The sequence below is a fragment of the Odontesthes bonariensis genome, chromosome 11, assembly GCF_027942865.1.
Source record: "Odontesthes bonariensis isolate fOdoBon6 chromosome 11, fOdoBon6.hap1, whole genome shotgun sequence".
NCBI lineage: Eukaryota > Metazoa > Chordata > Actinopteri > Atheriniformes > Atherinopsidae > Odontesthes > Odontesthes bonariensis.
Window position 1 is genome coordinate 10851360 of NC_134516.1, and position 16033 is coordinate 10867392.

A 16033-nucleotide genomic window follows, 5' to 3' on the forward strand; every position below is an offset into this window, starting at 1 on the left:
ATAAAAAGCCGCTCGCCGTCAGAAAAAGACAGCCAGACCGACTCCTCTTACCTTTGCTTCCAGACCCGACGGTCAGGACAAAAGGAATGAGCAGGTTGAGCAGCATCCCCTCTCGCCTTTCCTGATTCGTGAAAGGTGAGATCACGTGGCTGAGAGGAAAGTCGTCTTTCAAGGCCTGAGAAAAGGGAAAGAAACAGAGGAAAAAAAGAAGTTTTAAAATGTTTGCTCGGCGTCTTCGCGAGTCGACGCCATGTTCAGCGGCGACGGGGCCCGCACCTGGATCTGCAAGGCGACCAGCCGGACCACGGCCGTGCTGAAGGGAAGCGGAGGAGAGAGGTAGGGGCTGAGGTGGAGAAGAGGCAGCCCGTCCGCCACGCTGGAGGGACCGACCACACCCATCACCTGGTGACAGCCGGAGAGAAACGTGTAAAAGAAAACAACGCGGAATGAGTCATTTGTGCCTTTTCCTACATCATCTGTGCGCCTCCACACCAGGTTGACGCAGACGTTGATCAGCGAGCGAAGGTGAGGGAGGAAGGAGATGATTGGCTGCCGCTGCAGGGTCAGGCAGATTCCCTCGATCAGGTTGCTGGCTGCCTCCCACTCCACTTGTCTCCTGGAGAACGCACACACACACACACCACCCAGCAAGGGGGGAAGAAAAGAAAAAATAAAACCCAGCATGAGTGAAAAAAAAAAACTAACTCTTTTAAAGGTAAAATTTAAAAAGAGATGTGTGACGTGTACCGTCCAATCGATATATATTGAATGTGTTAAAAGTACAGTAAGCGATCCTGTGCTCACTTACCACTGTGGCACTCCGTCCCCACACAGTCATCACCCTCAGTTTCCGTCAAGAAACCAAACACACACGGACACCGAATGTTGCAAAGCTCACGAATGCAGCCGGCGATACACTGCAGCGACAGATCCCGGTGGAAACACACACCTGGAGGCCAGTGTTCCCTCAGAGCCAGCTGTGCCTTAGCCCCCCCCCTTCTTTTGTCACAGACACTTGTTTTGTTTGTTTTTTTCCCCAAATGTTTACAACATGAAATCCTGTCATTGGGTTAACCCTCAAAATTGGTTCCACACGGTACGATTTTGTGGCCACGTGGTACGTTAAATGTAAAACGTATCAAAGAATTATACAAAGTCTATACGTGTCAAATGTTTGAGAAACCTATGCTCACTTTGAATGCGTTGGGGTGTAAGAAAAAAAAGCAGAGAAAAAGGCGCCGCGTTTACCCTAAAAGGAAAGTCAAATTCAATTCGACACGGGATTTTAGCCGATGGGGTCCACGCTGCACGGAGAACGCCGGGTTTAGAACCGGGTTTCGCTGCAGAGCCGTGGCTACTGTAACACAAGCGGAATACAAAATGCACCAAAGGCCGAATGTCTCGAAATGAACCCTTTTGATTTACCGCTTCTCGTGCGTACGAACCGTGATGACCTAAATAGCCATTTATCTGCAAACGGGAGTCAAATTGGCAAATAAATCCATAATCTGGAGCCGGAAAACAGACTTAGATTTACATCCATATTCCGTTTATGTTGACAAAAAAAAAAACAACCTTTTTCTTAAACTAAACTATTTGTCCACCCAGTCTTTGGCTCTTTCTTTTATTTTAAGACTCGACCTCTCTGTGAAGCTCTTTTTCTGGCCTATAAAGTCACTGACCTGTCTCCAGTTAACGGAATGTAACGTTGAATTTAGTACGAGTCCTTTAATTTATTACATTTTTGGCTCAGTGGTTAGAGTCGGTTGTCCAATAACCGGAAGGTTGGAGAGTCTCTATGCCACTGTCTCTATGAGTGTGTGACCCTGTGCAGGTGCCAACCTGGATGGGTTAAAAGCGGAGGACCAATTTGGCATGACATTGAATCTGATCTTAATCTTAAATGGACTACAAACAAAATGCCTTTGACTGCATTAATGTAGTTTTTTCATCTGCATTGTGGCACAATACAGACTGGACACCCCTGGCTTAAAGAGAACATTGCCAGTGATTCACTGTCGGTACACACAGTCGTACCTCACACACACACACACACACACACACACACACACACACACACACACAAAAAAAACCAACACAGAAGCAGCACTTACAGTACAGCACCCACTAAGGCAGCGCGACAGTGCCAAGAAGCCGTCTATCTACTGTTCACACCATGGCACTGGCACAGCACGACACACTCAAGGAGGAGACGGGGGGGAAAAAAAGAGATCGTATTCAACAGACCTGCTGCATAGTGCCTGTGGGCGAGCGCACCTGAGCGTGGGCATCTTGTGGATCTTGTTGAACATGCGGTCCAGCCTCTTGAGGATGAGGATGAGGGCGGGGCGGACGGCCTCCGACGACCAGTCGGTGATGGGCAGCATTTCCATGATGTAGCGCCGCAGGCCTCGGCTCTCCATGGTCAGGGTGTCGTAGGGCGCCAGCTTGAGCAGGGCGTGGGCAATTTCAGCCAGCCTTTTGGGGGAGACACGGACGCACGTTTAATGCAGCAAACGAGGGAGGGCTTTCTCCCGTTTCCGGGGAGACGGGGAAGGATCACGGAGTTACCTTTTTTACTCCTCAATTAAATAACCGTATGCTAGAAGAATATGGAAAACCCTTAAAAATCAACAATATCATCACCTCATGTGAGACTTAATGTCCAGCAGCTCCAGAGCTATGACCCGCGGCTCGCCTGCGATGTTCTGTAGGATTTTGAGTCGGGGTCCACAGTGTTTGTAAAACTCTGTGCAGATGTTTAACAGGGACTCCCGTGGCCGGCGGAACTCCTCCCTGGCGATGCGTTCGTCCAGCTCCTCCCTCGGCATGCCTTGCCCCTCCTCCAGCAGGTGGAGGTTGTCCCTGCGAACACAAACCTGTTCAGCTTTCGTCTTTTCAGACCATTTGAGACTGAATCACAACTTAACATACAAGGAATGTTTAGTGATAGGGAGGAGGGATATAATCTAAGAGGAGACCTAAATTTTAAAAAACCAAAAGGTCCGAACAAATATGAAAAGCATGTGCGTATCGAGCTGTGGAGTGACTTTGTGGAACAGTCTGGAGACAGAAATAAAACAAAGTACAAATTTAATTCTGTTAAAAAAAAAGGTACAAAAAAATATTTTTAAACAAGTACATGGAAGAGGAAGTATGTTAACGGAGGATGATGAGGGATAAATATATTAATAGAATAGGGTTAATTGTTATATTGTAATTTAATTAGTATATGGTATATATTTATTTATGGGGATAGTTATATATATATATATATATATATATATATATATTCATATTTACATTTATATTTACAAGGATATGTGTGTAGTATATATTTATTTGTGATTATATATTTATTTAGATATTTAGGAAGTGTATATATGGCATTTATTTATATAGGTGTATTGTAGGATATTTACAAAGTGAAGAGTAGTAAAAAAGGGGTGGGGAACTAAAAAAAGTATTGTACTTCTTCCCATTCCTTTTTCGAACAATGTGTGGTGTTTTGTTATGTATTAGCACTTTATGTAATTGAATTTTTTTTAAATTTCTCTTTTTCTTTCTTTTGTATGTACAAATGGTTACATACATTTTCTTTTTTATACATGTTCGAAAATAAAAATCTATCAATCAATCATTCAATCAATCAATCAATCCAGGCAATTTGAGAGGATCTCCCACCTGGTGTTGACGCCCCCCGACATGGCGTGGTTGGCTGTAGTGCCACCCTTGTGGCCCTGATCGCAGCGGGACAACTGGGGTGCCGTCATGGGTCTGTGAAAGAGGCGTGGATGAAACGAGGACCGAGAGGACGTAACACACAGAAATCCAGACTTATCGGCACGAGCTTGAGACAAACCTGGTGAGGGCCTCGGAGCTGTAAAGGAGGGCCTGCAGAGACGTGGCCAGGGCAGCGACGGCCGCGATCTCATCCCTGGCAGCCGAAGCAGACTCCATCGTGGCCGTGTTGCTCTTGAGCTTCTGGAGGAAGCAGGGAACCAGAGCCTCCAGCACCATCAGCATCTGGAGACTAAACGTGGTGGGACACACGTGTGAAGCATCTGCACAGAAAACGCTGGCTGCAGAGAAGCTTCCTTGACGGTCCTCCCCTCCCCTCACCTCCTGAAAGACTCGGGGGCGTAGGCAACCACAGTGACACACAGCTTGATGGCCTCACTGATGGAAAAGGCCAAGTCTTCATTGCCGTAACAAAAATCTGTTAGTGATAAGAAAGGGGGAAAAATAAAAGGTAAAAGACTAGTCTAACCCGAAGGCTTTTCCACAAACGAGAAAGGTTCTCTTACAAAGGGCTGGCCGAAGGGCTTCTTTGATGGAACATAAGCTGACAAGATAAGCACTTTCAACCCTGATCAAATCTCGCATCAGTCTCAGTTTCTGGGCATCTTAAGTGAATGTCAAGACAAGTTGGTGCGTCGGTTGCTTTCTGATTTGACCTTTTCCTGCGGCCATTCTGTCAGCAATCGATAAGTGTGCCAGAGACGGACGGTTTACCCAGAGAGCGGAGAGGTTTCTCAGCCTTGACCAGCTCCAGGGCGTCCAGGGCGTCCTGCGTCTCGCCCTCCAGAGAAACCAGCAGGTCAAACAGACACTGAGCCGACACTCCTTTCGACAGGCCGGTGCTGGTGCTGGTCTAGTTTGGGCGGTAGAGACGGAGAGGATTCACGTGAGCTCAATGCAGAATGCAAAAAAAAAACAACTAACAGGACCAGCTGGTGGCAGATCTATTTGAACGTGTGTGCGTTTTACTCAGAAGTCTTACACTGAACTCCAGCAGCGGGGCCACGCTGGCAAACAGCTGGAGGATGAAGGGCTTTCGGTGGAGGATGTAGAACTGCCGGCAGCAGAACTCAATGCCCTGCCTCAGTAAAGGGTTACTCTCGTAGTCGGCGTAGACCTGTCACAGCAATTCAGAGATGGCAAATTAGGAAAGAGAGACCGTTTGGAAAAACCATGGCTAAAAAAAGCCAACCAACTTTAAAGGAATGTGGCCATCTACAAGCCCAAGTTCAATTCAATTCATTTTTATTTATATAGCGCCAAATACAACAAATGTCATCTCAAGGCACTTAAATAATAAAGTCCAATTCAAGCCAATTGGAATTCAATTCATTGTAATCATAATTATTTATAAAATAATCCATAAATCCATTCCATTTTATTTTTTTGCCAGTGCTGTGCAAAGCCAGATGTTCGTGTGGCCTTGAGCAACATTTTTCCAGGGTTTCTGAGGACAACTTATATTAAACTGCAAAAATCAGAGTAACAAAATTCAACATTAAAAAAAAATTCAGAGGAAAAAAATTCAACATCTAAAAATTCAGTGGAAAAAGAACCAGACTCAACATCCGGTTTGATGTTGAATTTTTAGATGTTGAATTTTTTTCCACTGATTTTTGTTTTTAGAAATTGATTTTTTTGTTTACACTGTTGGTTTTTCAAATTGAAAGTCTGATTTTGATGCTGTAAAAATTCAATATTAGAAATTCGTATTCAAACTCCGATGGCGAAGAAAAACTTCCATATAGGCCCTCTTTTTTTTTTTTTTTTTTTTTTACTCACAGACTGAAAATCAGGGGCAACAGGTCTTATGAAGTCATAAATCCTCCCCAGGAGCCCGCACCGCAAAAGCATTTAAGCAGTGTGGGATCCTCTTGACAGAGAACGGAACAAAAGGCAGCCAACATTCAAAGAAGAGCTTTGGGACGTCCTACAAGAAGCCTGGAGAACTATTCCCGAAGACTGTGCCCATCAGTATGTGATCCCTGTCACTAATAAGCACGAGTAATGGGACGTGGCATCCGTACCTGCAGCATGGTTGGCAGGATCCACTGGTAACCGCTCAGGGAGAAGAGGTGGTTGAAGTGAACGGCTGTGTTGATGGCGGTGGCGGTGTACTGCCTGAGGAGGGCGCTGTCCTCCGGGTGGAGCAGCAGCGCCCCATTGAAGACGTTGAGAAACAGCATCATCTCGTCGCCCCACGGGTACTCAGTGGGCATGCCCAGAAACATTTCCTCAAGCAGCTTGATCCACAGCACCTTGTGGAGGGTGTCCAAACCAAACAGCTCTTTACCTGCGGGGAGGGGAGGAGGATACGGTGATCATAGTATACTCCATTTGAGGCGATGTTTACTCGACGATGCTGACGATTCGGGTTGGTGTTGGGTCTCACCTTGCTGCTCGTTGAACAGGGAGAACTCTGCATCGATGGCGGTTCGTGGGAAGGAGGGCAGGCGAAGCAGGTCTTCCTGCAGCAGGGAGACGTGGGACTGCTTGTGCACGGCCGGCATGTGTTGCGTGAGGGAGATGAGGAAGAGGACCCGGCCGACCTCTTCCAGTTTACGGGAAAACACCTTTGAAAGGTAAAGGTGACGAGTTTTTAACCACTTTAGGATCGGGTTAGCTCTTCTTCTAACGAGCCATTTCACGATGTCATACCTGTTTCTGGATGAGCTCCTGTCCTTTCTCAGGCAACATGTGGACCAGGTTGAGCTGGGGGGACACCGACCTCCTGAAGGGGTAGATGTCCCTCACATAGGTCTGAAGGAAGACGACCAAAAAAAACAAAAAAAAACAACAAATCAACATTACATCTTTACTCAAAAATTGAATACAAGCCTGTAAACTACCAACTCTACCTTCGAATAATGGATGAGGTTCCATCTTTTGTCCATCAGGAAGTAGTGTGCCGATCTGGCTTCGGGAATGTTGAAGAATTCAAGACATTCCTGGATTCAGAAAGAGGAGACGTCATGATTGTCCTCCGTTTCTTTACTCGTCCGTGTGCCGTCATTCGGGACGTTGGGGACGAAATTCACAATATTTTTCACAAAAATCTCGCTTCCTGAAGTGTCTGACAAAGACTCCTTAGGAGTCAATTTCACATCAATTCATTCGTTTTTAAATTCTATTCAACCCCCCCCCCCCCCCTTCAGGATTTGGACTCGTCAAGCGCTGGAGAGACTTGGATGGATAAAGAGAATCGATGGGCATAAAAAGAGAAATCGCTGTTTTAAGAACAAGCTCTTAGTGGCAGAAATTCTAGGCCTGTGAACAATTAGCTGTTTCTACCCGTTTTAGTTCAAATACAGTTGTTTTTTTAAATAGCTTTGCCGGTTGGTTGGAATAAACTAAACACCTGCCTGAACTAACATGAATGTCTTTCGGCGCTTCCCATATTTCGTATGATTTGTGCGTGTCTTCCCATTTTCTTTGTTTGCTTAAGAACCTGGTGGGAATGCAATGGAAGAAAAAAAAAATTCCTTAAAAGCCCTCCCCCCAGACCTCAGAAATCATCTCTGCGTTTTACCTTCAGCAGAGCTTCAAACTGAGTGTCCTCGTGGACCGGTAGCTGTGTGGGGATGTCACATTCGTGCTGGCCGTGCACCACCAGTGTTTTGGTTCCTGTATCAACGATGCACAGGAAAATGCTTGAAAAGATATGAAACAAACTCGTCTTCAAGCAGAATCGTAAGCTTTTCTGAATGATTGCGCTCCGGGTGTCAGCAGGTTGACCTGGCATGGATGCAGTGACCAGCAGTTTGACCTCGCACTGCTCCTTCTTCATGGTCTGTTTCAAGTCCTTGAAGAAGAGCCCCTCCACGTGTCCGACCACCTCCCACAGGAAAGTCAGCGTGGCCGAGATGGCGTCCATACCCCACTCACAAGGAGTGCGCACAAAGTACATGATCAGTCCCACCTAGAAGAAGGCAACAAAGTTGAGGAACTAATGCCGGGCTAAAAGATCAAACGGCACTGAGGTACACAGACAAAGGTGATGAGATGCATCTGTGGTCTTACCAGGTAGTTAAAGAGGATATGGGAGGTCTGGGCTGGCAGATCTCCAATATTGAGCAGCAGCTTCCTCAGCATGTAGATCAGCTCATCCTGGAGAATCACAACAAGTCGTCTCTTCACATCTCATCTCTTTGATCTACTGTATTTCAGCTGCAGCTGGCGGGTTAACTCCCAATTCCGCGGGCTTTTATGGGACCTAATTTCCTGCAGTGTAATGTGTGTGTGTGTGTTTGCTTCAGATGTTTGCCCACCTGTCTGTTGCTCACTGTGAGTTTTTCCAGGAAGTGGCGGAGAACCAGAGCTGGATCTTCAATCAGGCAGTTCCAGAGGATTTGCTGGGCAACAGCGCTCACTTATTAAAGAAAAGAAAAGAAAAATAAAACATTAAAGTCTGAGAAATGCCCCCCCTCACACTCACAAATATCTGGATGTAGATGCAGACTTTATAGTGGGACACTCAAAATGTCTTTGTTTTGTTTTATTTATTCTTTTTATAGAGAAATTGAAAGAAAAACAGTTTGTTTGTTTTTTTTTTTGCACCTACCAGCGACTCCATCTTCCCGAACCTCCCCGTCTTCCATGAGGTGCACTATAGGGAGGACGGCAGCACAGATGCATGCTGGGAACACAGCTTGAGGCGGCTGTAGCATGTGGTGAGTAGGAGTGTGTTCTGTCGTGTTCTCTTCGTCTGTAAAGAAAATACAAAACGAAAAGAAAAAAAAAAAAGGTGAAAAAAAACAACAACTCGTTTCCTTTTTTTTTTTTAAACTCAGAAAACGGGGAAAAAAAAAAGAAAAAAGAAAAGAAAACAAAGTTTTGAAAGCTTTTATACCTTCTGCACTGGCCAGCGAGCGGACAGACCACACGGAGCCGCGGCGGAAAGAGTAGTTCCTGTGGGAGTTACTGGAGGTGCAGGACGGGCTGACAGACAGACGGCGGGATGCCAGGTTCACCACTTCTTCTGCTGGCGGGAGCAATGTCAAAAACAACATGGCATCAGGGTACAGAACCATCAGCAGCTTGCCAACTCTGTTTTTATTTTTGGTGCTTTTGTGCCTGGTCGCCCCACCTTCCTCCTCCTGCTCAGGTGGGGGGCTGCACGTGGGCTCGTAGCAGGACTCCTGAGCCACGGGGATGGCCGTGATGATGCTAGCCTCGCGTCCCAGGCGCCGCTTCTCCTCCTCCTGCTGCAGGTTCTTCAGGATGTGCTCTGCTCGCTGGTGGGAGCGCGACACCGCACGAGCAGAGAAGGATTTCTAGACGCAGGAGGGAGGGGGAGGGGTGGGTGTCAGGTCAGAGGGCAAAACGAAGCGGGTTTAAACACAGAGAGGATTCAGCATGAGTTTAAATCCTTGAGGAATGTGTGCGAACAGCTATTCTAGGCTACAACTGAGGAGCATTTTGCAATGTAAAATGACTGGACAACACTTTAATACAGTAACTCTCCTCCAGCTCTTTTGGTCTCATGCTCGAATGCCATCCCGAGCATCATAAAGAACGCTGGCCAAGTAATGAATAGGATCGTTTGAGACAAATTGTGACACAAATACATGTACTCATGTACTCAGACTGGAATATGGAGAATTTACTGTATCTTGTGTACAGTAAATGCCTCACAGCATTCGCACAAGTGCTCATACACATCTAGAAAAGGCTTAACGAATGATATGAAAAACATTTACAGCAAAGTCATTCTCATCTAATGACCATGCATCAACAGCACAACACACACAACAGGTCTGTATGTCTGATGCATGCTGTTATTATGTTTTTTTTTTTTCTTGCAATCAAAGCAAGTGCTGGAAGGCTTTTTCCAATGTGGTGCGCATGTCTGATCAAGATGCAACTGACCCACATGACCCATGAAACTCCAACAAGATTATCCCCCCCTCTTGTCATCTGTGATCTAAGGTAACAAGATGCATCAGCACAAACATCCGGACAGAAATACCAACTTACTATGGTATGGACTGACTGAATTAATGTGGGGTACTAAAAGCAAAGACAGTCGATAGATAAATTATAGAACATGTGCTCGCAGGTCGTCATCAGAATTTAGAAAAACAATATCATGACATACATGCTTTGTACAAAAAAACAAAACAAAAAAAAGACAAGAAAGTAAAAAAGGAGACACCAACAAATCTGTTTTGCAACAATAAATGAACAACCTAACCTTAAAAGAACACATTTGAAAGAGCTCTAAAGTGCACTGTTGTGTCTGTTAAATAGGACCCAAAAGAAAATCCACATATATATATATATATATATATATATATATATATATATATTTTGGATATTGCATAAACTCTAAAAATAAAACCTTTCCAAAGTGTCTGTCACAGAAAATAATCTCAGTAAATTCATCACGTACAAATGAGGCAAAAGCATTCAAACAGCGGCTCAGACTTACAGACTGGTCTTCGTTGATTGGGTCCTGGACGCTGCCGGTGTTCTGGGGTACCCAGGGGGGGTCGAATATGGGGACACAAGGCATGCCCAGTATTGGAGACGGCAGCGTGAAGTTGATGCTGGGTGGAGGGATCTGAGGCGGAGGACAAGAATAGCGCCAAATCCTTTCAAATGGACCAGGAGTGTGGGGGAAATGCATGTATGTTCCAACTCTCTGGACAAACTAAACTTGACATGAACGCGACGCCGCCATCTTTGTGTACCTTAAAGATCTGCTGGGCTCCCTCCTCCATGCGAGGCCACACCTGGTAGCGGAAACGCCACAGCGTGTAAAACTTCAGGATGGAGTTGATGCGCTGGCAGGCCTCCTGGTGCTGGAATTCCGCCATCATCATTTCGGTCACCGCGTCGGGGACCTTTACCGCGCACAGGAGGAACAAGGCAGCTGGGGGGGGGGGGGCAATAAAGCATCAAATCGGGAGTGTTTTTTTTAATAATCTAAAGAGACCTTTGGAGACGAGCTGCAGATCAGAGATGCACCGACACTTATGACTGACTCACCAGCTGCAGCCGCCATATGCTCATCCACGCTGAGCAAGAGCTCCCAGGCTGCGGGCTGGATGTCTCCATACATGTCGTCAGTCAGGATGGGAGCGGCCTTGATCAGCAGTGAAAGAGGAGCTGGGGACAAGCTCATGACCTGGAAGAGACCAAAAATAAAAAGGAAATCTGACCAACGGCACTGTGGAAGCCTTTCGTTTGACTCCTGAAACTGTGGCACAACAGAAATAAGATGAGAGTTATAAAGATGGTATATGTGTTGTATTGTTCTCATTTATTTTTCTACTTTAAACTGTTTTCGTGCAAAAAAAACCCAAATAAATAAAAAAAAAACATAACACCTGAAGGGTTCACAATGAAAAAAAAAAAACTAAACCTCCACTCATAGATAATGGGTACTATCATGACAGTGGTTCTGATCTTTATTTTTGAAAGCTTCCCTCTTCAGCCTCTAACATAAAAAATAAATAAATAAAAACCCAAAACAGATACAAAACAGATATAATACAAAAATGTTCTTGCATGAGGCTTTTGCCCACATTGTGTCACCTTGTGGTGTCACAACGGCTACAATATTTGGAATTTACGTTTGGGTTTAATGCACTTCTGACTTAAACTGTTGACGTAAACTGTCCCATACTTCATTTTTAAGTATATGTTGTTTTTTTTAATAAATAAAAATCAAAATAAACAACTAATCGATAAAACAGACCAATCATCTGACACTTCTTTCACCGGAACAGCCAGTTGTTTGAATGTAGAGATGCGTAATCTGAAACTCTGAACATAAACGGCTCCGGAGACTAAGTTACCATGGCGAATGAGCCAGGTTGAAAGAGAGCCACCTTCATAAACACCAAAAGCTCTGACTTAAAAGCTCAAACACAACACGGGAAGCCATTGAGCTCCATGGAAACATTCAACTTCAGGACACGGTTCCAAAATACTGGTCACAGTTCAGAGCCCAAAACTTGAGACACTGCACCCAAACAAATGGACTCAATAATGACTCAACGTATCCCTTAAAGGATAAGACCGGTTTTTTTACATTGGGCCCTTGATTTCACATTATAACATGATGTTCTACTCACCCCTGCTTGTTGTTGAACATTTGGAGCTGTTCCGAAGATATTCGAGAGGCGTCTGGCTGCTCTCTTGAGATATTCGGCCATGAAACGGTTTCCTATGGGCAAGTTTATACAGGCACAAACTATGCTGTTTATAATTTATTAATTACTGTACATTAGCACTGATAACGTGGAGGTGCGTCGCTTACTTAAAAAAATCTGGGTTACTAATTTTGAATTTTAGCCGAATGAATAAATAGGCAGCAGGTCTGTGGGCTGTCTGTGGTAGTAGCACGACGAGGACGTCAGTAACACCCACTTTACGACAAAAATTCAAAATTACAGTAACCCGGATTTTTTTAAGTAAGCGACGCACCTCCACGTTATCAATGCTAGTGTAGAGTAAATAATAAATTATAAACAGCATAGTTTGTGCCTGTATAAACTTGCCCATAGGAAACCGTTTCATGGCCGAATATCTCAAGAGAGCAGCCAGACGCCTCTCGAATATCTTCGGAACAGCTCCAAATGACCAACAACAAGCAGGGGTGAGTAGAACATCATGTTATAATGTGAAATCAATGGCCCAATGTCAAAAAAACGGTCTTATCCTTTAATAAAGAGAATTAACTTTTAAAAAAAAAAAAAAAAAAAAAAAAAAAAAGATCACCTGGTTGCGGATGTACTTGAGCATGCCTGTATCCTTCTTCCCTTCCGTGTTTGAGTCAGTGGGTCTTCTCTTCATGGACGGAGTCCTCAGGCAAGACTTGTCTGAACACTGAAGGCAAACAGAATTTTAGAAACCGCTGACAAAAAAAAAAAATCAAAAAAATGACTCAGGTTTAAAGAGTCGTCACAAGATCACAATTTTTTTTTTTTTTTTTTAAATTAAAAAATTTAAAATTTAAAAAAAGCACCTCTTTGGTTTTCTTTGCGCGTGCTCCGATATTCCCGGAGGAGGCGCTGTCCTCTCTCAGGCTGTCGACCGTCTCGCTGTACACCAGCTTGATGGCGCGGACCAGTCGGGCGCAGGAGCGACTGTGGTGCTGGTAGCAGCGTGGGTGGCAGAAGTCTATGTGGGTACAGATGAAGCTCTGCTGGTTGCACAGCAGGATCATAATCTGTGCCGAGAGAGGAGAGAAGTCAGTTCTTTTGTATGTAGGAGCGCACACGGACCCGAGCGGCCGCACATACAGATGGACGTACATGCAGCCAGGACATGTTGCGATGATAGTTGTCCTCCGCTCCTCCTGAGCCCTGACCTTCGGGCTCAATGCTGGGCTCACTGGTGCTGAAAGGACTACCTGCAAAATTAAACATGAATAAGTCCAAATGTACTTATATTGAATCCAAGGCTACTTTTTATTGTATTAACTCTTTTGGTGCCATTGACGTCTATAGACGTCAATTTAAAAAAAAACGTTCACTGCCAAAGACGTCTATAGACGTCAATTGCGTTTTTTAACGGAGCGGGCTGGGGGACAATCTAGCGGAGTTCGTCACTAAATCTTAGGCTTGTAAACACTAAACAGAGAATATACTGGCAAAATTACCCGCTAGGTGGCAGCAGTGCCACTATGCACACACACAAAAAAAGAGCTCGTTTTCTCCATTTTTTGGGTCAAACAGCTGATTTTGGTGAAACCAACCTATGTTCTACTGTCTATTACTAAAAGACTGAAAGTGGTAGAAACAAACTTTTTTTTCCTGATCAAAGAAGAGAGTCTACTCTTTCTTTTGGTAATTTCGGTGTGTACATAGTCATAAGACACACTTTTCTGTGGGTCTTGGAAAATCAGTCAAAATACTGAAAAACACTTGGCAGTATGGGTGTCTCTGAACTGAAAATGGCTGGCAGGTAATGAGTTAATAGTAGTTTTTTTGTTGTTGCCGTTTCATCCACATCTTACCTATGTCAGTCACGGTGTCCCTGCTCTGTGTTTGTGACAGCAGTCCCTCTTCATTCTCAGACTCGGAGTCCTGCCGAGACAACTTGGTGCTCTTCAGGCTCCCCGCCCGGCGGACTGAAGACAGGGAGCCACCCTTCTTCACTCGAAAACTCCGGGCCCCTTTGATCTGAAGCAGCCGGGATCCTCCGATGCGGATCTTCCTGATAGGTGCTGGAGAGCAGAAAAGGGGAAGGAAGAGATCGTCTAGAAGTTAAAAAAATGAAATACAGAAATGAGCAATGAGCAAGCGCAGCCACAACAGCACGACAGCAGGTCTGACCCTGAGCTTCCTGGTTCTTCTTATCGTCGCAGGTGGTGTCAGACTTCAGGGTGTGGCTGCTGCTGTTGAGCGAGTCGTGGCCGTCTTCGTCGTCGAGGATGCCCGCAAAGCTGATCTTCCTCTCGTAGCGATGGCGGCCGAGCTCTGGGTCCAGGCGCAGACGACAGCTGTCGAGGTCCTTGACAGGGACATTATTCCGGTAAATGTACATCTGCTCCTTTCTGATTCATCCATGTTTCGATTGGATTTTCATTTTTATTTCTTGTGGCCGTTAGTGTCAGATTGATGATCGCGAAACAGATCGCACAACTCACCACCAGCGGTTCAGTCCGCGGTCGCGGTAAGCAGGGGAAGGTCTCTCGCAGGAAAGTAGTGATCTCCAACAAAAGCTGACAGGCAGCCATTTTCAGCGCAAAGGGGCAGCCGCATTTTGTCGGATTGACTGTGTCTTTCGGAGTCAGAATGAACATTTGAAACAAAAACAAAAAGGCTTGGGTTATTTTGGCACATTTCAACATCATTGTAGTCAGATGCAAGCACTGAAAAATGCTCCAGAACAAACAAAAATAGACATTTTGTGTCCGGTGCGTGAAATAACAATGGGCCTCATGCAACAACCGTTCGTACGCACAGATTTGTTCTTAAGTCGTCTGTACGAGTGATTTAAGAGAATTTGCGAATTCACCAATCTTTTCGTATTTTACGTTTTCTTTCAGGTACGAACAGAATTTACGAGTGATCCAGAGCTGTCGTAGGAGTTTCGTAAAATAGTCCGCTGTTATTCGAACCAAGTTTGCTTGACTATTTAATTACTTTCAAGCAAACATAAATAAATATATACATTATACTCCATAATGATGCTGACATTATTCTGTTTGACTGAAATTATGCACTAATTGAAGGTTAATTTGAATCTGTATATAACAAGGCCAATGGGAGGTGTAACCAGCGGCTGACTTTCTACTTTTGGATGCCTTAGCACGTCAGGCTCTTGGAAGAGAGAGTGTGCTCCGAGACCGTGTAGATATCCTTGCGGAGACAGTGAAATGGTTGACATCATGATTTAGATTGCCAAGGACTGTGCTGCCGCAAATATGCAGCTTGCTAGAGCCACAACTCCAGAGAGAAACACGCCGATCAAACCCAATTCCACCACACGTCCAGGTCCTCACCACCCTTGGATCTTTGGCCACTGGAACCTTTCAGAGGGAGATTAGAGACAGATCGGGGGTGTCCCAGTCCTCTATAAGTTGTGCGCTCCCCTTGGTCATCAAAGCTCTCATCAGTTTATCACCCGTGGTACATCAGATTCCCATACACCGCTGTCCAACAAGTACAAATTAAGAGGGACTTTCATGCCGTGGCTGGACTGCCAAACATAATCGTAGCAATAGACTGTAATAGACACATATACGCATCAAAGCACCCGTGCTGTCATGGAGCGCACTGAGCTGAAGGCCAGGTGGGTGTGTCTCGATACAGCGGGGGGGCAAACTGCTCTGTAGCCCAGAGAAGGCATGCCAGATTTGCGCAATACTGCCATGAACGAGGGTCTCCCACTACCTGAACCAGCCCAGGCAGACCCGAAGGTGTGGTGCCAGAAGACCCCCCTCATGGACCGCCCCATCAAAGTGCCATCATGATGAGGCAACAACTGATTGCACAGCTTTAGTTGCAGTCATGGAGCGCCTGGCCATGGCTTCCCATTTCTTCACTTTAGCAGGTCCTGTAATTCCACTGCTGACACTGCTAAAAATGATCTCTGAAAGCAGAACTTCAATCTCAGAGAGTAAAGTTGCTCTTTTTACGCCTTGATGACAGTCTCAACACTCAACACTTCCTGGCACAGGAGAGAGGAAGCGTACCCTTATATGGTATTATTTAGGGCGTGGAGTATGCAAATTTACTATCCTCGTACATGTGCACTTAAATACGCACGGGTGCCA

The 16033-nt window shown here is 45.2% G+C and overlaps 1 protein-coding gene across 18 annotated transcripts in view; it reads right to left on the bottom strand.

The window, feature by feature from the left end:
- The window catches only part of unc80 (unc-80 homolog (C. elegans)), a 56530-nt gene that overhangs the window by 10920 nt on the left and 29577 nt on the right, over nt 1-16033 (bottom strand). For 7 of the 18 annotated variants that reach the window (XM_075477499.1, XM_075477494.1, XM_075477498.1 and 4 more), the window contains 30 exons: nt 14402-14535; nt 14088-14265; nt 13769-13978; nt 13065-13162; nt 12776-12979; nt 12529-12636; nt 10792-10930; nt 10494-10675; nt 10232-10363; nt 8888-9074; nt 8651-8782; nt 8363-8506; nt 8070-8170; nt 7822-7908; nt 7537-7720; nt 7331-7425; nt 6660-6749; nt 6460-6561; nt 6194-6374; nt 5829-6094; nt 4784-4918; nt 4516-4654; nt 4123-4219; nt 3863-4033; nt 3685-3777; nt 2647-2865; nt 2248-2478; nt 472-616; nt 277-402; nt 52-175 (listed from right to left, as the gene is read on the bottom strand). In XM_075477499.1, coding sequence (XP_075333614.1) covers nt 52-175; nt 277-402; nt 472-616; nt 2248-2478; nt 2647-2865; nt 3685-3777; nt 3863-4033; nt 4123-4219; nt 4516-4654; nt 4784-4918; nt 5829-6094; nt 6194-6374; nt 6460-6561; nt 6660-6749; nt 7331-7425; nt 7537-7720; nt 7822-7908; nt 8070-8170; nt 8363-8506; nt 8651-8782; nt 8888-9074; nt 10232-10363; nt 10494-10675; nt 10792-10930; nt 12529-12636; nt 12776-12979; nt 13065-13162; nt 13769-13978; nt 14088-14265; nt 14402-14535 — 4434 coding nt within the window. The remainder of the gene's footprint in view (nt 1-51; nt 176-276; nt 403-471; nt 617-2247; nt 2479-2646; nt 2866-3684; nt 3778-3862; nt 4034-4122; nt 4220-4515; nt 4655-4783; nt 4919-5828; nt 6095-6193; nt 6375-6459; nt 6562-6659; nt 6750-7330; nt 7426-7536; nt 7721-7821; nt 7909-8069; nt 8171-8362; nt 8507-8650; nt 8783-8887; nt 9075-10231; nt 10364-10493; nt 10676-10791; nt 10931-12528; nt 12637-12775; nt 12980-13064; nt 13163-13768; nt 13979-14087; nt 14266-14401; nt 14536-16033) is intronic. The other 11 variants (XM_075477507.1, XM_075477506.1, XM_075477501.1 and 8 more) reach the window with 5 other exon arrangements.